Genomic DNA, 23,714 nt, shown 5'->3' on the forward strand with positions numbered 1-23,714 from the left:
GCAATCTGCTTCGTGTCACATTCAGGTCTTTTGAAGAATTTAGGGTAATGTTAGCCTCGCTATAAATGTCCTTACAACATGTAGCCTTAAAGTGACTACTGCCTACTGACACCCACTGTAGAATAATGCAGATTAAAGTACTCCGTGCTACCTGGCTATACGTTCTTCCAAAACTTTAAAACTCTTGCCTTTAAAGTTCCAGTTCATCCCAAAGGTGTTCAGTGGAGTTGAGGTCAGTGCTCTGTGCGGCAGGTCAAGTTCTTCCACACCAAACGTATCCAACCATGTCTGTATGGACCTTGCTTTGTGCACTGGGGCACAGTAATGCTGGAATAGAAAAGGGCCTTCCTCAAACTGTTCCCCCCAACGTTGGAAACATAACTTTCAAAAATGTTTTTGTATGCTGTAGCATTAAAATGACCCTTCACAAGAAGTAGGTGGCCCAAACCCTAAAAAACAGCCACAGACCATTACCCCTCCTTTACTAAACTTCACAGTATGCATTATGCGCGGTAGGTCGTGTTCTCCTTGCATCTCCTTTGCACTGCTCCAGAGTCCAGCGGCAGTGTGCATTACACCGCTTGTGTGCAGCTCCTCAGCCATGGAAACCCATTTCATGAAGCTCCTGACGCACAGCGCTTGTGCTGATGTTGCTTCCAGAGGCTACAGAGTAGCGATACTACAGAGGAAAGGTGATATTTATGTGCCACGCGCTTCAGCATGCAGCAGCCCCACTCTGTGAAGTCTATCCCTTCGTGGCTGAACTTTGAATCCGAGATACATCCACTTCCCCATGACAACACAACGGACTGGGGCAGATCTGGATTTGGTTATATATTGTGACATCATAACATGGTCACTTTAAAAGGTTACATGCTATCTTTTTTATATCATATCATTTTTATTGTGCACTTAAATGAATATTTACCTATATTCAACTGGCCATAAACAGGCCCTCCGTTTAAGATGTTAACCGGCACTAAGCGAACATATTTTAGGGCCCATGTGACTTTCAGACACGGAGGATTTTTATTCTAATACATTTTTTGTAAATTAATAAAAAATTGGTTTACTAACAAGTACATTTCAAACAAAAATAAAAACATATGGAAACAAATATAAACATGTAGTAGGGACTAAGAGAGATCATATGGTGATCTTATTTCAAACAAACACTAGAGACTTTAAAACATGATGCCAAAATTCAAGAAATTCTGCTGAAATCAATTAAATTAAAATGTAATAAAAACAGAAGGCCCGTTACCACCCCTTTTTTCTTCATTGTATACATGTCAGTGGTAAATCATTCTCAGTCACGCTGTTTATACTCCTAACAGCAACTCATAACAGACAGCCACACACGTTAACACCAGAGTCTAATCATTTCCAAACTGGTAGGACAAGCTGCTCTCTGAAGGGCCCCGCCCATTCAATGATTAAACTCCGCCCACAGCGCTGATCACTCTCCTTTCACGTGCACATTCAGCAACGCCTTTCCACCTCCCCACCAACCAGATCTTACATTTACCGGCGTGCTGGCGGGGTTATGCAGATTGCCTCACAGTGTGGGCGTGGTAATATGCTGTACTGGTCGGGCCCACTCACATACTGGGAGGGGAGGCGTTAACGTCTTCGGAATTCTCCAGTCAACGTTCACGGCTTCTTCATTCCTCCCTGGGTCGTGTCGCGGAGAGGCCTGCGTGTTAACATCACGCAACCCAACGGTAGGTGACACGCTGAGTGGGGATAAGCTCGTATACACAGTCCGCGTACACTTGCGTTTTTTCCCTGTTGTATCGGGTCCGGCAGAGCAGACTTAGCGGGCTCGGCAGGCATCTGAATGGGGCTTCAGCTTAATGAAGGGGAGAGCTCGCGCGCGTGTGGCTGTCACGTGGGGCGAGTGTTGACTATTTAAAGCGGTAACAGGAGCTGAATGGTCAGACACTGAGCGCTGCCTACTTTGTGCAGCAGTGTTCGTAGCCGGCTACCCGCATTCTGGCTGGAAGCTGCAAGGGGCCCTTTATGTATAGTTAAGTACGTAGCTCTGTAGGGAGTACGAGCAGTCGTCGTGACGTCTTTTCAGTACGTCATGCCCCCAAGCGTGATATCAGGATTCACCAATGACATTTCTTAAATGGCTGGAGTCTTTTAGTCGAAGTTGATATGTTTTATTGGTCTAACATGCAAAACCGAGTCAAGTTATATAAGCTGTGTTGGAAAGCTAAAAATCCATTCCAAATGGAACTTTCCAGGTTAACCCTTCATAAATATCTCAATGTCATATCAGAATAATCAATGAGTTACACAAGACCACTTTCTAAAGGAACATATAGCATCATGTGGACTTTAATGTGTATGATAACCGAGTCCCACAACATTTTTATGGTGCCCCCATCCCTGCTTCAAATACATAAAGGGATTACGGTTGCCTCTTTCAACACTCCTCAGCTAAATGCCTTGTAGGCGATGTGTTTGGCCCAACATTGTATACTTGCCACCGGGCATCTCCTGCCCTGGTTCGGCCAATGGTGAGGGGGGTGGGGGGTTTGTTCAGACTCCTGGATTGCTGTTCAACTTTACTGAAGAGTAGCTAGTAGACAATAAGTTCCAAATAAAGTTCTTCCAAACATTGTTTTAAGCTCTGTTAGTAAGCTCGTTTTGGGATGAGAGCTGGCATGTCGGGTTGGTGGATTCCTTGTAGGTATGAATGAAATCATGTAGTGGGACGCATGTTGCTTTATAGTTTGTTACAGTACACGCTTGTTAATTGATGGCAGTAACTGTGTGGCCGGGATGGTGATGACAAGGTGGCCTTATGAACCTAATGAGATGTGCGCGGCACTTGATATATGTGTTTGTGCTCACGCCAGGCATTTCCAGTTGTGGCTGCACATTACAGCACCGGATCTGCCACTGGTGAGGCAGATTGGGTAAGTGTGTGGTGCTGTTGGCCAGTGGCCCACCTGGCGTTTACCCAGTGTGCCAGAAGGCCTGTCGACACCTTATAATAAGAGGTAGAGCATATTAGGATAGAAGATCCTTGCCATATAGATCTTACTGTCTATATCTCTTATATATCATATACACGCAGTTTTCGGAACAGAGACAGCCTTGCTTGCTTTAATATGTGGCATGTTGTAAAATCTTGTGTAATGCACACTATTGTCAAACATTGGTGCATCTTGTTCAAGGTCAAAAGCTGATTTAAAGTTCTGCATTAAATATGTAAAGTGAAGAACGTCCCAAAGGCTGCTCTGGCGATAGCACCGCTTTTACGGCTTTGCACCAGAATTTAGTGAGCAGGGCGGTCCACACATATCTTGCTGTACAACATTGAAGAAGTTATAGGTGCAATATAAAAAAAAAAAACAAAAAAAAAAAAAACCACCCATCGGTAATATACTACAGATTTTACCAAACATTAAAACTGTAGAACATATAAATGTTGCATGTTGTGTAACATTTTACCCCATTTAACGCTACACTTTCTGGACCAGGGTTTAGTAGGGTGTCAAACAGCTGTTATGGTTGAGCGCTATTAATATACGGTACATATTTCCCAGGCTCTATTGAGGTGTAGTGTCTTGTGTCATCTGTACATATTGTAGCAGTAAGTGTGTTACAATAGTGTAATAGCAACAGCTTTGTTCTAAAATGCATGCTGGCAGTATATGTTCCCTTGATACATGCTTATAAGTTTACAGTGAAGAAGTTACCGGTTTCTGCGTGTGTTACAATGTAGTAATCAGTATCTTTAGTGTTGAGGATCAGTACTTGTCCTTTGTTATCAAATTTTTCTCTGTCACTGACCTGGGAACATTTCCAACAGTACATTATAAATTGTCCAAATATTTGAAGGTTAGAGATGTCACTGGCATTACTTGTCCCCATCTGGCTTCACACAGAGCCGTTTAATGTGGTCCATGTGACTCTCACCGGGTAAATGAGGCGCTAATGGACATTTTGTAATTTGAAGATATTGAGCTTGGAGAACAAACACAGAACGTATTGAGAAAACATATTTACTAAATTTAGAAATCCGTTGGAGACACTTAGAGCTCTAATGGAAACTCCAGAATAGATTTACTGGCATTTTAAAGTTGCAGAGTGACATAAGCACGGTTTCAGGAGATGATAGTAGTGAAAATACAGTTTATTTTGGCCACGTGAGATTACAGTAGATTGGAAATAGTTTGCTCCTAGTGATATCCTTTATTACACCCCCACCCCACGACATTCTATTAAAGGAAAACCAGTTTGACTGCAAGGGCAGTATCGTAGAGGGCACGCGGGCCATTTAGCAGGACCCCGGGGCTGTTTCTCGTGACCTTGCTGCTGTCGAGTGGAATTCCTCTGGCACACTAACGTTTGTGCTGATACGAGGCTGGGCAGAGCTGTTTCCACCTGCATCTTAGGTGATCGAGTTCAGGCTTCTTAGATGTCTCACCTCTACAGATAAGCATTTATGCATGTACTTTCATTTCTATGTACAATGTTTTACTGGTCGTTCGCATTCTTCTGACAGCTATTCATGTTCTTTGTCTGATCAATATGTATGTGAAATGGCAATATAGTATACACCCCACCTATATGACATAGAGCAAGGCTCTATATCTACTATCTGCAATCATGTACTAATAGAGTGCAATGGGAAGGAGAAATAATCTTATAAATTCTGAGAATGTGAAGTTGACATACATTTTCCTGATTTCAAGATGCACATCCTAATCAGCCTTTGATCTTGTCTTGGATAGCGTTATGCCTGTATTAGCCTCTTATCAATATCATAACTTTGAATAGGTTAATTTAATCTATAGAGGTATATAATGTAGAATTTGGCAGAACATCACTCTAATCAAGCTTTTGGTTTGAGGATCCAGCCCAGTGTTTTTCATAGTGGTATCCTTGAAAGAAAACATGCAGAACCCAAAACTCTACTTTTTGTATGCTAATTATTACTATAAAAATGTGCTTGAAACATAAAATTCAGCCGAATACTAAGCGGTTGCTTTTATTTTTCCTATTAGTATGTTCCAGAACACACACAGTAAATAACTCCACTTGTTCCATTGATCTTAATAAGCATTTTTCACAATATGTACTAACCATTTCTTCATGGCTCACTAGCATTGCTGGATCTAAGGATCTTCTCACATTGAAAGTTCTCAAGGAATAAATGCTTGGTGATACCCGTGGTGGAGAGGTTGTAATGCAAAAGGTAGTGTGTTACCTTTTTGGTCCCAGGTGTTCAGCCAGTCTATAGCTCTTATAGGCATGTTACCTATGGGTATAACTTCACAGGTCAGGAAGCTTACTATGAGGATTCTTTCTGCCGCTAAAACCTTATATTACCAGTTTGTTTTTTCCTCCAGTATTCTTTTGATTTTGGTCTGGTTCCATTTATGACTATTGTTTATTATGGACCTCATTGGCTATTACATTTATTTATAAAGCGCCGGCGGATTCCGCAGCGCTGAATTGGCTATAATAGCTCCTCTATTCTGAATTGAACGTGTTTATAAATGTACAGTATGTGCAGTTTTAAGTCAACACAAGAGCCCTGTTGTAAGTTGAATGGTAGAACCTGAGATGTTTACATAATATTTATGACTGGTTCTGTTTGTTAGGTCTAATCATAGTTTATTAAACATCTCTAGGCGAGTTGGGGTTTCATTACACACTATGATGGTTCATTCCCTTTGATCTTATGCTGCAGGAGGAGCCCTGCGTGATGTATAGTTAAATAAGTGAATTTGCTTGAATGTCTCCCCATCGGTTGAACTATGTATTATTCAGAGTCAACTGTTACCGGAGAAAATTGCCCATGTTGGCCCTCATAATGAATGGTGACTTTGAAATTGCAGATTCTCTCTTTACGTTAATACACTCCATAAAGATTGTTAACGTGTGCGCTCATTGTGTATATGATGCCAAAATCTTCCAGGAAAATACTTTAAATCAATGCTTGCTCCTGATTTAAAAAATCTGACTTGAATACAATGGTATGCGATGGATTAGAGAGTTCATGGAGAGTGTGTTCCTCAGACGCTATCTGTACTGCTTGCCTGATCTTACTTGCATAGCAGCAGAAACAGTAGGAATTCAGGAATAACTACTGCCAAGTTGCCTGGAGTATTATGTTAATAACAGGCTCCACCAGGAGGCTGCTGCTAAACTGCTACTTTAATGTTCATTAGCAGTTCATTTTATAGCTTAGCACGTTCTAAAACTAACCAAATTAACTTCCATACAGAATGATGTTTAAAGACCCTCGGCAGGCTAGCTAATGTACAAAATACTAAACAATTGTGTATTTCTAGGCTTCCTGTTTTTCCTGTTGTAATCAGTCCTTGGTCTTGTCTCAGATTCAGGATAGCTTTGTGCCTGTCCCATGTATGTTTAAATAGCGCATTGTATTGGCCTCCACCCCTGTTAGCAGATGAAACAAATTGGTTAAAGGGAAGCTATCATTGAACTTTTCTGTAACCCCCTTCATGTTTAAACAAAGCATTCTCCGGTTCTCTCGGTTTGATATTGGGACAGTGTCATGGAATGGATGAGACCTGTATGGTCGAGTTGACTGATCTTATCTATATGGCCCAAGATCAATAGGTTTATCTGGTCTGTTTTATGGTGACTGTAAACATATCTACTTAAAGAATGAATGCACTTTTGTTTGAGGAAAGTAGTCAAGCAAATAGAGCATGGTTTTAAAATTAAGAACCTTGGGTTTTATTTTTTGGCTCTATATAGTATGTGGAATTGCTTTTGTGGGGTATTATACTTGGGGGGGGGGGATGTCAGGACATTTTATGTTGAGTCACACACAATCTACATTTTTAATTTTGATACACTTAGAAATGCGGCAAGACATGTAAGTGTAAGTTCACTTAGTTTATTGGCTTTGGTCCAGTTGTCTTGCTGTACTTCCTTTGTTTGAAGCATAGAATTTGACGGGAGCTAAGAACCATTCAACCCATCTAGTGTGTCCGTTTTGTCCTGATGCAAGGGGTTTAAACCCTGTCAATCTTTGGTCAGGTCCTATAGTGAGGACCTGTCTATCCCCACCACTGCAGCTGGGAGACTGTTCCGTTTATCTACTACCCTCCGAGTAAAGTAGAACTCTGTTATATTACATCTAAGGCTCTGACCCTCTAGTTTTAGACCATGACCTATTGTTATAACATTGCTCCTCCTTTCAAATAAGCCTCTTGTACTTTGTTAAATCCCTTTAGGTATTTAAATGTTACTTGTGTACCCCCTCTTCTTTCCTCCAAGCTATACATTAAGATCCTTTAACCTTTCCTGATAATTTCTGTGCTGCAAACCACTTTCCATTTTGGAGCTCTCCTCTGAACTCGTTCCAAGATGTCTATATCCTTGTGGATATGGGGTCTCCAGAACTCTACACAATACTCTAGGTGAGGCGACCTGATCAGAGGCCATCTCCCTCTTTCTGCTATTAATGCCTATCCCTATGCGACCCAGCATCCTGCTTGCTTTATTGTACTCTCTGCTTACCTAAGTCATCAGAAATGGTTACTCAAAAGCCCCTCTCTTTCGTTGTCACTAACAGAACAGTGCCCCCCCAATGCTTTATTCTGCCTTGCTATTTCTACTTCCCAAGTGCATTATTTTACATTTATCAATATTAAACTGCAGCTGCTGTACTGGCAACCATTCTTCTGATTTTCGAAATTCATTCGCCATCTGAGTTCTTCCACCGGGAATGTCTACTGTGTTTCAGACCTTTGTATTGTCTACAAAAGTACATACCATACCATTAAGACCTTCTCTAGTATTACTATTTTAAATAAAAGCTATTAGCTACAACCTTCTGCCTCCTAAAGTTCAACCATTGCCTTATACATTGAACTATTCTGGCATCCAAACTCTTTTATGTCTTTTATGAGTACTTTGGTACAGCTGCGTCGTGTAGTTGTTTGTACGTACGTTAATCTATACATAAGAGCAGTAAAAAATGTTTTGGGCATCTCTGCTGTAGCCTCTCTGTTTGGGAAATGATGGAGCTTCTTACAGTGCATATGTTGAAAGGGTATGACAAAACTAGAAACTGACAGACCAATACATTAGATAAAGAGTGCCGTGCTCACCAGCTTACTACTTAGAGTTAACACGTTGGCCCTGTATACACTATTAAGGCTATTACTTATCAAATAAAGCCCACAAGGCTTCTCTCACCGGTGTAGCCATGTTTGGGATACATGGTTTGCAATGCGGACCTTAAGAGCCAACCTTGTCCTCCATACAGGGCGATGCTGCGATTACTCTGTAATTAAATGCAGCAATAGAAACCCTTAGTTGAATGCTGAAATCATTCATGTTTTTTTTTTGACCAGGAATATTTGTCATGTGAACCAAAAGAAAGGGTTTATACATTGTAACCATGGAAACTGAGCTTCTTAAATGGCTAATCATCATTACGTAGGCTTATTGTAAACTGTAGAATTAAGAAAACTGCCTATTCTTTAATACACCGGTCTCCTGGCTATGAGTATTTTCCTTTTGATATGCATGGTATCAAATATCTCCCTTTTCCTATAACATATTCTTAGGACTGTCTGTCCTCGTATGCCAGCATGGCATATCGTAATTTGTTTGGTGTTCTTTTGTAGGCAAAATAGATCCCTCAAGAAATATGTCCTCTGCAAGTTGGAAACCATTCATATATGGAGGATTAGCATCAATCACAGCTGAATGTGGTAAGTCTGTTGTATAGTTTTATGTTTCTTCTGTAGCAGTGGTGAGAGACTTGGTGATCGTTGGTGCTTAGGGTTTTATTCAGTACATTGCAACTAGTTAATGAGCTTCTGAGATGGAAAATCCGATATGAACAATACATTGTGAGAGTGAGTTCGGAATGCAAGAAAACCTGACCCTACTTATGTATACATGCGTACGTACCCAAACAATACCAAGTAAAATATTGCTTCAGCCGATCAAATGCAACAAGTGTGCTGTTTATATACAAGAAAGCGTCATGTCGTTCATTAATAGCTATGTGGATGTATAATTTTAACAACGTAGCTAAATGTAATTTCTAAGTTGGCTGGTTTTTCATGATGCCTGTGAGGTTCTGATGTTTGATGTTTAATATTGCAGGCTGACAGTTTCCATTTTGAACGTAGCTTAACTATTATACTTCAGTTACTTTGTCAGTTGCTAAACAAAAAATTCATTTTTTTCTTTACCAAGGATATAAAATTGAGTCTGTTTACATTTTTAAATGTGTAACACCCTAATATGTGTTCACTGGCTAATTGTTCCTATGCCATGACTTAATATGTTGAGGGTAATTTATAGAAAACTGTGTTTGTTTGTTTTTTTTTAAATTGTGTTTTCTCCTCTCAAGAAATGCCAGCCACATGCCAGAGCATTCCCATTTATTGGTTCTGTGTTTTTTAAGGCACTTTCCCCATTGACTTGACAAAGACACGACTCCAGGTCCAGGGCCAAGCCAACGATGTGAAGTATAAAGAAATCCGGTATCGAGGAATGCTCCATGCACTTGTAAGAATATGCAGAGAGGAGGGGCTCAGAGCATTGTATTCTGGGTAAGTATAGAGCATTTATATAGATTGGCCAGTTGATAAGTCATTATGTTTATGTTGGACAATATACAATGTTCTTAGACGGGTCTATTGACAAAGTTGGTTTGCAGTAGATCATAAAGCGCAATGTAACATCTTGGGGAGGGTTCCTTTTAAATATACTAAACTGCAAGCCTCTGTTTGTCTTTAGAGGGGGCAACATACCTACAAGAATAAACCTACCGGTACTGGTTCTTCTGGCGTCCAGGCGAATGCTGTAGAGTAGAGAAGGGTTGAGGTTCTTTGGTTTGTATTGTAAACAGGGCCCTTCTGTGTGTGTGTTTTGTTTGGTGCTCATCTGCACTGGATCGGTTGGTTACTGTTTAAACTGCAACGTTAGGCCTGTGCTGGAAAAGCAAGATGTTTGTAATGTCTGCAAACCAGACTGGAATTGAGACGTTTAGTTGACCCTTCGCTTTCACCAAGACTACAACATATAGCGCTGAGATCTAAGATATAGTTACATTTCTAACAAGTAGTTCAGTGGTTTAAAAACATATTACAGGCATACAGTATTCATGAAGAATTACTGTTTGCCTTTTCTTTTTCCCTTCTCCCTCTCCTTGAGCTCAATGTAATATTGGGGGGGGGGGTCAATCTTTACTTGTTAAAGTCCATTTATGATGACATAGCACTTCCACACATATTTGCCGACTGGCTGCGGCGAGCTGTGTGGCCGCTGTCCCATTGTGTTCATTATTTTCATTTCCGCCTCCACAGAATTGCCCCTGCGATGCTTCGCCAGGCATCATACGGCACTATTAAAATTGGCACTTACCAGAGCCTGAAGCGCCTCTTTGTTGATAGTCCAGAAGGTGAGTCGTGTCTTAAGAAATATTTTTACTCTTATATTAGTGTTAGATTTACGAGAGTAATAACATGGTTAGGTTGTAGCCTGGCTAACACAGGTCAGGTTATGACTGGTGGAGTATTTTCCTTGTTTTCTGAAAATTGCAGCCATTCTCAGATTGTGTCTATTGATATAAATTGATTTCCATAGAAATATATGGAAAATGTGACGGGTATACAAATACAATCATTGCAAATTAATTTTTTCAACTAAACTTTTAAATAGCGAAGACTTGTAGCGAAGGTTTTGCATGCACTTCTCATATTTCGTATTTACAAACATAATATAATTTTGAACAGACAAAAAATATATATTTCTTTTAGTAAACTTTTGTGTCTTCTATTGTAGAGGAGACACTAGTGCTGAATGTATTTTGTGGTGTCCTGTCTGGTGTCATGTCTTCCTGCATTGCCAACCCCACAGATGTTTTAAAGGTAATAATTCTCATTTGCAAATATTTTGGGCAGGAGGGGTGTGTGCAATATATGCTGTATATTTTGGAGATGTAGTTTCTGTAGCATCCAGAGCATGAGTTGTCAAACATTGGCAAAGGCGTCAGAAATTCATGGCTTTTTTTTTTCTCTCCAATGTTTTTGTGCCATGTTACATTGATCTGCATGAAGGACAGCCTTCTTGGCTTTTTGATAAAAATATCAGGTTGTTCTTTAATGTTATCTGGGGAAACCTTTAATGCGTTTATAATTATTATTTTCTGCTTGTGTGGGTGGGAGGTCTCCTTAACCCCCACACCAGAAACCCTTGCAAAGCCAGTACTGGAGCTGGTTGATGGTGGGTATATCAGGTGGCTGGCATCAAAATAGGGGAAAGGGCAAATGTATGTGATTCTGCAGAATCCCTCTATGTATTTGCAAAGGAGGACCACATAAATATGTAAAGGGACGCCTAGGCTATCATATTTATTACATTACAATGTCCATTGCTCCTTTTTATTCTAAATAAGTTAACTCTTGAAGACCTTTTTCGTTCCAGAGGGGACAGCAAATGCATCCGAGTGGGTTAAGTTTTAAAAAAAAAAAAAAATATATCCAGAAATTTTGCAACTTGGAATGGACTCTGGTGTTTGCTTTCATTTGTAACATGTGACAGTAGAATGGAACTGATCACTATGTTCTGTATTTTGTGAGGTGGTATGACGCAATTCCTTTTGAAAATCGCCATAGGCAGGGGTGTAACACAACCCCTGGCAGCCCCTTTATAATTATCCCTAATCTGCTGTTAATGACATAATTTTTGTTATTTTTCTTGCGTACCCAAGGTATGAATTCCACTTGCTAGTATTTCAAGCAATCTTGTATTCATTTGCTCCTTAATATTTAGAGTTTAAATATGACGGGGTGCCCCTGAATACATCTTGCATGGGGACCCCTGGGGGTTAGTGTTACACCACTGGCTGTAGGGAAACACCATCCTTATGAATAGAACCCTAGTTATGAATACAGAACATACCTTGCTTCCCTAACTCCCAAAATAAAAATAGCTTAGTATGTTGTGGACGCTGCCAGCTTGTAACTTGAGACAGTAGTTTTTTGTACTCTAAGAATAGCCAATGAGCCCAGTGATCGTTTTCAACATGTGCATTAGTGGAGCCGTCATACTGAATTAAACAGTAGAGGTGTTTTTAGATTCTTGACTAGTTTCTTTAATACAATTTTAATTTGATATTTTAGCTTTTTCTGCACCAATTCTAAAACATTAAAGTTGTAGCGTGTTATATACCTGTATGAAGCGCATCACTCTTGGTGGCTGTCATATGCTCAGTTAATGAAGACGTCACCTATTATACCACTATTACATTTCACATAACCGGTACATACCTTTTGATAAGTTAAACTGGTATCGGCCCTTAAAGTTGTGATACATAGAATTCTATATGATTTTTTTTTCTTAACATTCTGTTTTCCCTTGCCATTCCAGGTGGCACATGAGAAGAAGGCTCCGCCTACCAGGTAGGGCAGGAAACACTATAAAAAAAAGGACACCTCCCCCTTCCTCCCCAGTGTTGTTTCCTGCCCTACTCAGGTAGCGGTTAGGCTGAAGCTTACCTCTTCTTCTCTTTTTTTGTTTTCTTGGAGCCCCGGGGGGGCATCCTCTCTCCCGACACCCGGTAGTGGTCCCGGTGGATCCAGGGTGATGCGGCAGCCTCGGAGGCTGTAAACTCCGCGGTAATCGCGGTAACACGAGGCTCAGTCCTCGTTATACGCTGCCCACAGCCCAGGGGGCTCACTGGGACGTACATCCCCGGGCTCCGGTTCTCTCCGTCCCGGGGAGGGGGAATCCTCAGCGTGCGGCGGCAGGAGAGCGCTCCGGCGCGAGCAGTTTTCTTTAAGCCGGCAGTGCCGATCTCTCGGCACCCGGTTTTATTATCTCCTCTCTGCAATTACTCCGGCTTCCGTCCGGGGTCAGGAGAGGTCAATTGACGAGGAATTTCCGGATGTGACGGTTTCCGGGCCTTGGCGCCTAAATGCCTCTATAAAAACGCCAGAATGGGTAAGATCTTTCCATGCTCTTCGACCTGTACTGTATTATTGGATTTTTTACTCCTCTTTTTTTTTGCCTGCCTGTGCCTGAGGACTGTATATTGCCTTTTCAAGTAGGTGTTTTCTCTCCTAGTTTAGAGAGAGATTTCTATGGCCTATTCCATTGCTTTCTGATGTTATAATTTTTGTGTTTTCTCCTCAGTTATGTCGGACAAAAATCCAGACATTCCTTCTGAGGCCTCCCCACATAGGAAGTCTGTGGGGAAAACGAAACATAAAGCCTGCTCATCCTGTAAAAAGACCCTACACGATCCTACGGCCAAAATGTGCAGCTCCTGCTCTCGGCCTAAAGATGTTTCCAATTCAGAATTTACCTCCTGGTTGAAGGGGGAGCTGCAGTCCACCTTTGACTGTTTTCGTGCCATGGCAAGCTCCGCTCAGGGGCCGGTGTCTCAGCATCATCTTTTCCAGCAGGGTCCTCCAAATGTTCTACCAGATACCCTGGAAGATTATTCGGCACCCTTTTCTGAATACGACTACAAGTCTAATGACCCCCAGTCTTCGGATGAGGAGGGGGAAGTTAAAGAAGAAACCTTTTTCTTCCCAGTCGAAGAAACAGGGAAGCTAATCTCTGCAGTCAGATCTACTCTAAATCTACAGGATGATATACCAGTTTCAAAACCGGATCCTTTTCAGGGTCACTCTAGGAAGCCGCAGACCTTTCCAGTTCACGACTCGCTTTCGGCCATAATCACGGAGCAGTGGAAATATCCGGACCGGAGATTCTTCACGTCTTCCAGAACCAAAAAGCTGTTTCCCTTTGATGGCAAGAATTCTGAGGCCTGGGAAGTCCCGAAAGTAGACACCGCAGTAGCCAAGGCTACGAAGAAAACAGCCATTCCGATGGAGGACGCGTCCCACTTCAAAGACCCCATGGACCGGCGGGCTGAGAATGCCGCCAAGAGGGCTTTTGAGGCAGCAGCGGCGAACTTTCGTCCAGCCATTGCAATAGCGTCAACTTCTAGAGCCATTAAGATCTGGCTCCAACAAGCGGTGGAAGATCTTGCAGCTATCCCAGGGTCTGAGCAGGTCGCAAGAAACTTGTCCGACACCTGCCTAGCTATTGACTTCATCTCCGATGCTTCCATTGAATCTGTCCGTACATCTGCTAAAGCTACGGCACTTTCTGCGGTTTCTAGACGAGCGCTCTGGCTCAAGTCGTGGTCTGCAGATAACGCCTCTAAACACAAGCTGTGCAGCATTCCGTTCCAGGGGAACCACCTCTTCGGCAGCGACCTTGACACGATTCTAGAATCCACCACGGGCGATAAGCACTGGTTACCTCAGAGGAAGGGACCACCGCGTTTCAGGTCCAATTATTTCAGAGCTCCAAGAGACAGGGAGTCCTACAGGCCCTCAACATCCTATCAAGAGTACCAGTCCTTTCGGGGTAAACCCTACGCAAGAGGCAGATTCCAGAGAGGAAGAGGCAGAGGCAGGGACGGCAAATCAGGGAAGTTTTGACGCCAGCAGGTTTCAGGTAGGGGGCAGGCTATCCGGTTTCCTGCATGCCTGGGAAGAGATCACCTCAGACCCCTGGGTTCTTCGCATCATCAATCAAGGCTATGCTCCGGAGTTTACTCACCTACCTGCCCAGCGATTCCTGCTGTCCATGCCTCCCACAGATCCTTGGAAAAGAGCGGGATTCTTCTCCACACTCAACAACCTTATTCACGAAAGGGCTCTGGTCCCGGTGCCTCTTCAAGAAATAGGAGAGGGAACTTATTCCCACGTCTTTGTCGTACCAAAACCATCCGGGAAATTCAGACTAATAATCAACCTACAGTTGGTAAATGCCTGCATCAGATACAACAGGTTCCGGATGGAATCCCTGAAGTCCGCCACGGAGGTTGTTTCATCGGGGGACTTCATGGTCACTATAGACCTGCGAGACGCCTATCTACATGTCCTCATCAGGGAAGACCACCAAAGATTCCTCCGTCTGGCCGTTCCACTACCTCAAGGGATTCGGCATCTTCAGTTTCGGGCGCTTCCCTTTGGAATTGCTTCAGCACCACGAATCTTCACAAAACTCATGTCAGTCGTCGTGGCCTTCCTGAGGCAAAGAGGCATAAAGGTGGTCCCATACCTGGACGATTGGCTCCTGATAGCAGCTTCGGCATCATTGCTCCAATCTCATCTAGAATTTTCCCTCAGGACGCTCCACAAACTGGGATGGTTAGTGAACCCCCTAAAGTCAAAGTTTCTGCCAAACAGACGTCGGTCTTTTCTGGGAATGATCCTCGATTCAGAAGTACAGAAGACGTTTCTCCCGCAGGACAAGATCCTAAGGTTACGGGAATTCACACATACAGTCCTGCAGTACAAGTCAGTGTCCCTCAGATCCGTCATGTCCTTGCTCGGTCTCATGACTTCCTCCATCCCGGCGGTTCCCTGGGCACTGGCTCACGCAAGACCCCTTCAACAATTTTTACTGGATCACTGGGATCGCTCCCAGACATCCCTATACAAGAAGGTCCGGCTTTCTCCCCTCGTTCGGGAGTCACTCCGTTGGTGGCTGTCAACCAAGAATCTTTCGCAGGGTCTCCCTTGGCAGACGAGAGATTGGGTGGTAATCTCCACCGATGCCAGTTTGACAGGCTGGGGTGCTGTCATGGGAAGCCATTTTGCCCAGGGATCCTGGTCTCCCCAAGAATCAAGCCTACACATCAATTTTCTAGAACTACTGGCGGTCTGGAGGGCTCTAAGGTTCTGGTCTCCAATCCTGCGGCACAAGTCCATCAGGATCCTTTCAGACAACATCACCGTGGTGGCCTACCTTTCCAAACAAGGTGGCACCAGAAGCAGACGCCTGCAGACCCTGACTGCTCAGATCTGCAGATGGGCGGAGGTCAATCTCTGCACACTCTCTGCGGTTCATATCAAGGGGTCTCTGAATCAGGAGGCGGATTACCTCAGCAGGAAATCAGTACCTCCAGGAGAATGGTCCTTAAACAAAAAAGTCTTCGCCCTCATAACAAGGAAATGGGGCACTCCTCAGATAGACCTGATGGCCACGCACCTGAACGCTCAGGTAAAGGAGTTTTTTTCTCTTTCACCAGTCGGTCATCCCCGAGCACTGGAAGCACTCTCGCAGACCTGGGATTTCGACCTCGCATACGTTTTTCCTCCGCTTCCCCTTATCTCCAGAGTACTCCGGAAAATTCGGGGAAACCCTCAAAAAGTCATCCTGGTTGTTCCTTTCTGGCCTCGCAGGATCTGGTTCTCGGACCTTACCACCTTGTCCATAGACGAACCTTTGCTTCTTCCTCAGGTGAAGGATCTTCTCATTCAAGGTCCTGTTCTCCACCCAGATCCATTCCGATTCAACCTCTCTGCATGGCTTCTGAAAGGGAGATCTTGTCCTCCAAAGGATTAGCTGCATCTGTGGTGAACACCATTCTCTCCAGCCGCAAAATTTCTACGGCCACCAAGTACCAAAAGGTTTGGGAGACATTCATCGCCTGGTGCAATGTGCATGAAGTATCCACTCCATCTATCCGCGAGGTGCTGCACTTTTTTCAAGATGGCTTTGATAAAGGATTTCAACCTGCTACTATCAAGGTCCAGATCTCAGCACTGAGTAACTTCTTGGATTTCAATCTGGCTTCTCATCCGTGGATCTCCAGATTTTCTAAGGGAATGTGTAGACTTCGCCCTAGGATCCGGCCGTCGGTCCCTCCTTGGGACCTTAATCTCGTATTGCATCAACTCACCTTGTCTCCATTTGAGCCTCTAGTAGATACCTCTCTTAAGCTGCTCACCTACAAGGTTGTCCTCCTCGTAGCCCTCACTTCCGCTAGGAGGGTGAGCGAACTCCAGGCTCTCTCCAGAGTTGAACCTTTTCTCAGGATTCTGCCGGACTGCATTATCCTTCGTTTGCCTCCAGAGTTTCTCCCTAAAGTGGTCTCCCCTTTCCATGCGGATCAGGAGATCGTCCTACCTACACTCTGTCCGGATCCCAAGAATCCCAAAGAACTGGAACTCCATTCGCTAGACCTGCGGAGATGTATCCTGTCATATCTCTCACGTACGTCGGCCTGGAAGAAATCCGATTCTCTCTTTCTGTCCTTTGCGGGGCCCCGCAAGGGCAGATCAGTATCCAGGGCTTCCGTGAGCCGCTGGCTTAAGGACGCTATCGCTTTATGTTACGTCTCCGCGGGAAGAGTACCTCCCTCCGGCCTGAAGGCTCACTCGACCAGATCCGTCTCAACTTCCTGGGCCGAACTCTCCGGGGTGTCTCCGTCTCTCATTTGCAAGGCAGCGACCTGGAGGTCGATTCATACGTTCGTAAGGCACTACAGGCTGAACCTTCATCTCTCAGACGAGTCTCAATTTGGTCGTCGTGTCCTTCAGACTGGAATCCTTCCCTCCCTATCTTGCTAATTCTTCTCATGTGCCACCTGGAATGGCAAGGGAAAGAGAGAATTCTTACCTGGGAATTCCTTTTCCTTGTCCATTTCCAGGTGGCACACTTTTTCCCCGCCCATTAAAATTTATTGGTTTTGCTATTATTTGTCTGAGTCTTTCTTTTTAACCACACTGGGGAGGAAGGGGGAGGTGTCCTTTTTTTTATAGTGTTTCCTGCCCTACCTGGTAGGCGGAGCCTTCTTCTCATGTGCCACCTGGAAATGGACAAGGAAAAGGAATTCCCAGGTAAGAATTCTCTCTTTCTTGAGTAATCATGTAATCATGTAAGATATTGTTACTGTAAGCCCCATAGAAAAATTAGAACGCATCATGTCGGCTCGCTGCACAAATGCATCACCATTAGACACAACTGTACGGGTACGAACTGATTGGCTGTGCGGTAAATGTTTCTTAAATAACGGAGGGTGTACGGATCCCAGCTTCAGGGAATGAAATCCTGTCAGTCTTCCTTTCTTACAAAAGTAAAGCCCACATCCGGAATCCAAGGTATCCATCTCTCTATCGATTAAATTCCAGTGATTTTACAGGAGGCCATCCAACTCTAGATGATAGTAAAGAATCAATGTCCCCTCCCCATACGAAAAAAATATATTTCATGTATCTAAGCCAAATGTTGATATGCCGTTGGAATAAAGGATTAGTATACACACATCCCGAAACAGTCATAAACAGGTTAGTGTATGATGGGGCCACATTTGACCCCACCACCATACCCTGCACCTGTAGATAATCTTTCCTCAAAAATAAAATCATTCCATATGAGCGCAACCCGAAGCAAGTCCATAAGAAGTATATTTTAGTCCTGCCCAAAGCCTTAATCCTCATTATAAGGGGGGGAGGGATGGGTGTATAAGACTACCTGCATCCACAGTACAAACCTTAATAACCTTTTAATTCGTTAGTAAAGTCAGTAGCATCATTCAAATAAGATTTCTTACTACATACAAATAATTGAAGATAAGTAACAGAATAGCGCTAGGTTGAAGTATTGACCATCAACTGGACACAATAGGTCTCGCAGGGGAATTAAGACATTTGTGGCATTAGGTACAGCTATGACACCTTAGGTGGCTCAGAATTAAAAAATCAGAAAACTTTCTCATCAATGAGATTCTCAGTGGAAGCTTTAAAATAGATATTTAGATCATACTGAAAGTTCCAATAGAACGATTGCATTGAGCTGGAGTAAATTGACCGTGTGATGTGCAGCGTGAAACATCAGGTGTTTGTATGGGATCTTCAGATCAATGTCCCAACGTTGGTGTAGCAAAAAAAGTTTTGTACATAATTACACAGAAGATGTGACCACTGCATTTGGTGACTACACTGCCATGCTACTTTCCAATGTTTTATTTGTATATTAACAATTTCCTTGTTCAATTGTCCTGTGCTCTTTAGATCAGAATGCAAGCCCAAGGTAGCCTTATCCAGGGAGGAATGATTGGAAATTTCATAAATATTTACCAGCAAGAAGGGACAAGGGGACTATGGAAAGTAAGTTTATCACTGCCTAAAACATTTTCATTGGGTCGATCCTGTGTATGTGTTATAAAGTTAACATCCAGGTGTATGGAGCTTATTTCACTGCTGGTATTGCATTTCCGCCCATTGTTGGGTTGCTGCTTTGGGCCTTACGGATTGAAAAACATGTGGCCGTATCTTGTGCACTTATCGCATGGCTGCAGCTCAATATAATATTGAATATTCTAACTTCTATTAGAAATGAAGATTTCTCACTGTAACATCTGTCTCTATTTATGCTTTTACCTCCAGGGGGTGTCTCTGACTGCACAAAGAGCAGCTATTGTAGTTGGAGTGGAGTTACCAGTCTACGACATCACCAAGAAACACCTGATCCTGTCTGGGTTAATGGGAGACACAGTCTACAATCATTTTCTGTAGGTGATTTGTTTGGAATTGGTAGTATATTCTTGCTTTTTGGGAGGAAATACTATATAGGCATTTAGTCACCAAGACTGAGTTTGGATAACAATAACCCCACAATGTCGGTATTCACTAAGAAGTCTTAAGAGCCTACTGGGCTTTCTTTGCATGTCATGTTTTGGGTCACTTATTAGTTCCTGGAAAAAAAAAGGTCCTTTAGATCTTTACCTACACACAGAGCCGGCCTTAAGTGTTCTGGCGCCCTGTGCGGACTACTCTGGCGCCCCCCCATCCCAAAAAAAAGAAAGGAAAAAAATCTCGCCCCCCCTATCCTTACTTACCTTATTGCCGGAGTCCCGCGGTGGGAGCAGGAGGCGTCAGTCTTCCCGCTCTGCCGTGGTGCACGCTTCACAGCTGAACGCCAGAATAATTCAGGCGCTCAGCACGGAGAGTGAGGGGCACCGAGCGGTTGCTGAAAACTTCGCGAGCAACCGCTCGGCGCCCCTGCCCGGGACTTAAATGAAAACACCGTTTTTTTTTTTTTAACTTTATTTAACGTCCTCCATGTTAAATAAAGTTAAAAAAAAACCCAACAATGTTTTAAGCCCCGGACAGCGCCCCTGTTGCCATGGCGCCCTGTGCGGCGGCACGGGTCGCACACCCCTAAGGCCAGCCCTGCCTACACAACACCGCCATGAGGTGCTCAATGAATAGTAAATTCTCACACACGGATTACCCCTGAGCTTGTGTGTAAACCCATACCCATTTATCCATTGTAACAGTTAATGTATTTCTTTAGTAAATGGTATAGTGAATTCTAATGTGTCATAGGATATTTATTTAGGACACAGGTTGTTGACAAGCTTGATGGTCCCAATACTATCATGCTCTGCTGTGTCATTAAGACTTTTTTGCTACAAGCGGGGTTTAATCTTTCAAGGGGGTTACTATACAGCCCACGTTCATATTTAATTTATCCTTTCCTGTATGGTACCAGTTCCTGAGCTACCCGGACCCCTTTTTTATGTGACATATATGTATGTAGATGAAACCTGCAAAATAACCTTTTTATTTGACTTGGTGAAATGTTCTTTGATCACCTGCCAATTGTTTCCTGCTGAATGTAGAACTCATGTTTGTACCGGTACCTTTCTCATATGTTCAGGTCTAGCTTTACCTGTGGCCTGGCAGGAGCTCTAGCTTCAAATCCTGTAGATGTTGTAAGGACGCGGATGATGAACCAAAAAGCAGTATGTGATGCATCCGCTTCAAGTTATAAGGGCACCGTGGACTGCTTATTGCAGGTAATGTATACATATAAAAATGGGGCAAATGCATTTTTCTTTTTTGATTAGTCTGGCTCTACTGAAAAGCCATACACTTCTTTTATATGACTAGGTTAGACAGGTTTATGTGAATCTGCTCACTTGCATATCTTTTTTTTCTTTCTATTATATCATTACATTCACTATGATTGGACAGCATATTAGGGGCTAGAAAGCAAGATTTAAAATTAATTGATTAAAAGAGCAGTTTGCAGCCTGTATCCATGTTCAGAACACAACTTTGAACAAGATTCAACATAAGGTTCAAATGTAAGATGTTGTATATGGAATGTTGTACATAAATCTTTTTTGCTAAATGACTGCTATGATGTAATTATATTTGATTTTGAAATGTAAAATTAACACTTTCTTTACAGACGTGGAGGAGCGAAGGATTTCTGGCATTGTACAAAGGATTTTGGCCAAACTGGTTAAGGCTGGGCCCTTGGAATATCATTGTATCCTTTATGTTATTATTGTATAGTATTAAACTAACATTTTCCATTTTGGTACATTATCAATCCTATTAGGGGAAAAATGGGGGGGGGGGATTCCCACAACAATTCATCCAAATGTATCCAAATATATAAATCAGTTTTGGATTCCCCCTCCATGTGTGTGCAGTGACGTCCTATCATGGTCTGCTCACTTTATGTTGGTGATTCCATGACTATACTATAGTGCTAGTATAATACATGCAACACTCACTAGCTGTCCCGATAAACAATGGGACTGGTCTGTTCAGAAGCCGCGGAGTACTGTGATCAGCATTAATGTTTGAAGTGTTTTTTATATTTTCGGTAATTTAGGAAATAGTGACTTTTGTAACTGCGTGTTTTCATGTCCATTTATGTTATGTACATATGTTGCATTTCCTTAATACAGTGTTTCAGTTCTTTATAACTTATGAACAGCTAAAGAAACTGAATTTGTGATTGCGTGGTAATCCATACAAGCTGTGAAGTCCCTTCAATTATTTTGAATAGCAGAATACCAGATTTCTCTACAGTAGAGCTTTCCTCGGAGGGATGTATGTACGAGATCGCTTAACAGGAAGCATAGAAGCTAAACCTCAGCTAAGTCGTCTGACCCACCCTGTTAAAGCACTAAATACCAGCACATAATCGCTACTGTGTTTTATGAATGGAAGTACTATCCATTAGAGAATTACCTACAAAATTATTATTTTTTTTTTTTTACAGTTATCACTGGGCATGGTAACTAGACTGTTGAAATGAGATTGATATGTATAATTTATGTATCTGTTGCAGTTCCTCCAAACTTACTTTTCTGTGTCCTCCAGGCTGTATAAGAATTTGGATATTTTCCCCACATTAACATTGTATTTTTTCCTGGTTTTGTTAGGTTTATCCTATGCGGATAGCTGTGAAGACATACAGGCTAAGTGTGCTTGTGAAAACCAAAAATGACACAATGTCACTTTAATAATCTATACACTGCACATAAATGTTACCCTTCTCACGCCTAACCACTGGCATAAGGAACTACAGTAGAATAATGTCTACTGGGGGGTGCAGGGTCAATGTGCTTTAAATGCTGTCTGCTGTCTCATAAAGAAAGCTTCGTTGGGCCCTATAACACAAGACCACCTGATATGTCTTTTATACATAAGGGATATATATATTATAATTTATACTTGAAGCAAGCCCTGTCGTTGGATGTTCGTGGGTGACATGTCCCTCTAAAATGGCAAATAAAGAATGTATTTTCAGTTGCCTTTATGCAGATTTCACACTTCTCGTGTGCGTAACTTTTTTATTTTCAGGCCCCTCACGTTTTATTACTTAGTGCAAGTTTCTGTAGTAATGTATGATACGCTGTTTTGAATACCAGCATACATTCCACTGACGTGCACAGCTATTTATTTATTTTTTAAGTAAATCTATATTGTTTTGTGCACATGGCACTTTGATTTATCCTGCCAATTCAGTTTATTAATTATTAAAGTGTTTGGTGCACAAACATCAGTGTGTTTTTACCTTTTTATACCTGTCTTCTACATGGCTACGTTTTGCTCACCTCTCTAGCCAAAAAATGGCTTTTTCTTTTGTATAGCTTTGCAACTTTCAGCAATGTTATTTTTAAGTGTTAAAAATATTAAAAAACAATAGTAACAATATTGTTTTTTATGTATATATAACTCTGCAAACCACACAAAGATGTTACATTTTGTTACTATAACGGGAATGTTACAGGTAAATTAAGAAGCTTTGTATTCAGTTGCCCGCTTCTGTAAATTGTAAATTCAAGGTAAAACATTTTCCATGTTGAGAATAGATCGTCCTCCCCCCATGCTGTTGATGCTACTAGACCAAGCACACACTTTGCACATTTTGCAATTAATAGACTGCGTCATAATGGACAATATACATGCCAAGTCTATTTACCGACTGTCTGTTTATAGTGTGATCTGTACAACAGCCTATGCGTGTCCTGATGTATGCAAACCTTTTGATGAAAGATATTTGAGTGGAAAGTTGTGTAGGAAACCCGTTACCCAAATATTGATAAAAAGCCAAGCTAGTAGGAGATCCCTCCAGACAGATGCCAGCAGGGTTTTGTACATCAGTAGTTCAAATACTGATGCCGGGAAAAAGTTACTTGTGTTATATCCGGGCACCTCCTACCGTTTATACCCCCACGCACACACATACAGACCTGCAGGCAGGGGGCTTGGTCCTGTATGCCCTCCCAGCTGGGGATCCTCATCCGGTGCTACAAATGCTGCTGCGTATTCCTGGTTAGGAGTGGTGGCGGCCCCCGGATAACAGACATATCCATTAAAAAAAAAAAAAAATCACACACGGTACCACATTTTATAGGGGGAAAAAAAACATTTTTCAATATGTTGTATGTTGGCAGTACTCCAATGTAGCACCTTGCAATGTACAATGACAGGTTGATTGTCTCTGTATATATAGTGTGTGTATATTAATTTTCTGGTTTCTGTATATATATATATATTGTAAATTTGAACTGGAGCAGTTTTGCTTATTGTAAAGTTCATGTGCAAACTTCTTTGCTAACAAAATAA

The 23,714-nt window shown here is 42.4% G+C and overlaps 1 protein-coding gene across 1 annotated transcript; it reads left to right on the forward strand.

Moving 5' to 3' along the window:
- The first annotated feature begins 1,616 nt into the window (after nucleotides 1-1,616).
- On the forward strand, nucleotides 1,617-21,777 carry SLC25A30 (solute carrier family 25 member 30). Its single transcript, XM_053455489.1, has 10 exons — nucleotides 1,617-1,724; nucleotides 8,637-8,723; nucleotides 9,428-9,575; nucleotides 10,332-10,426; nucleotides 10,810-10,895; nucleotides 18,849-18,944; nucleotides 19,224-19,348; nucleotides 20,500-20,638; nucleotides 21,037-21,117; nucleotides 21,553-21,777. Exons 2-10 carry the CDS (start codon nucleotides 8,660-8,662, stop codon nucleotides 21,592-21,594), a joined length of 876 nt encoding a protein of 291 aa, XP_053311464.1. The 5' UTR covers nucleotides 1,617-1,724; nucleotides 8,637-8,659; the 3' UTR covers nucleotides 21,595-21,777.
- Nucleotides 21,778-23,714: the final 1,937 nt, after the last annotated feature.

The sequence above is a fragment of the Spea bombifrons genome, chromosome 2, assembly GCF_027358695.1.
Source record: "Spea bombifrons isolate aSpeBom1 chromosome 2, aSpeBom1.2.pri, whole genome shotgun sequence".
Lineage (NCBI taxonomy): Eukaryota > Metazoa > Chordata > Amphibia > Anura > Pelobatidae > Spea > Spea bombifrons.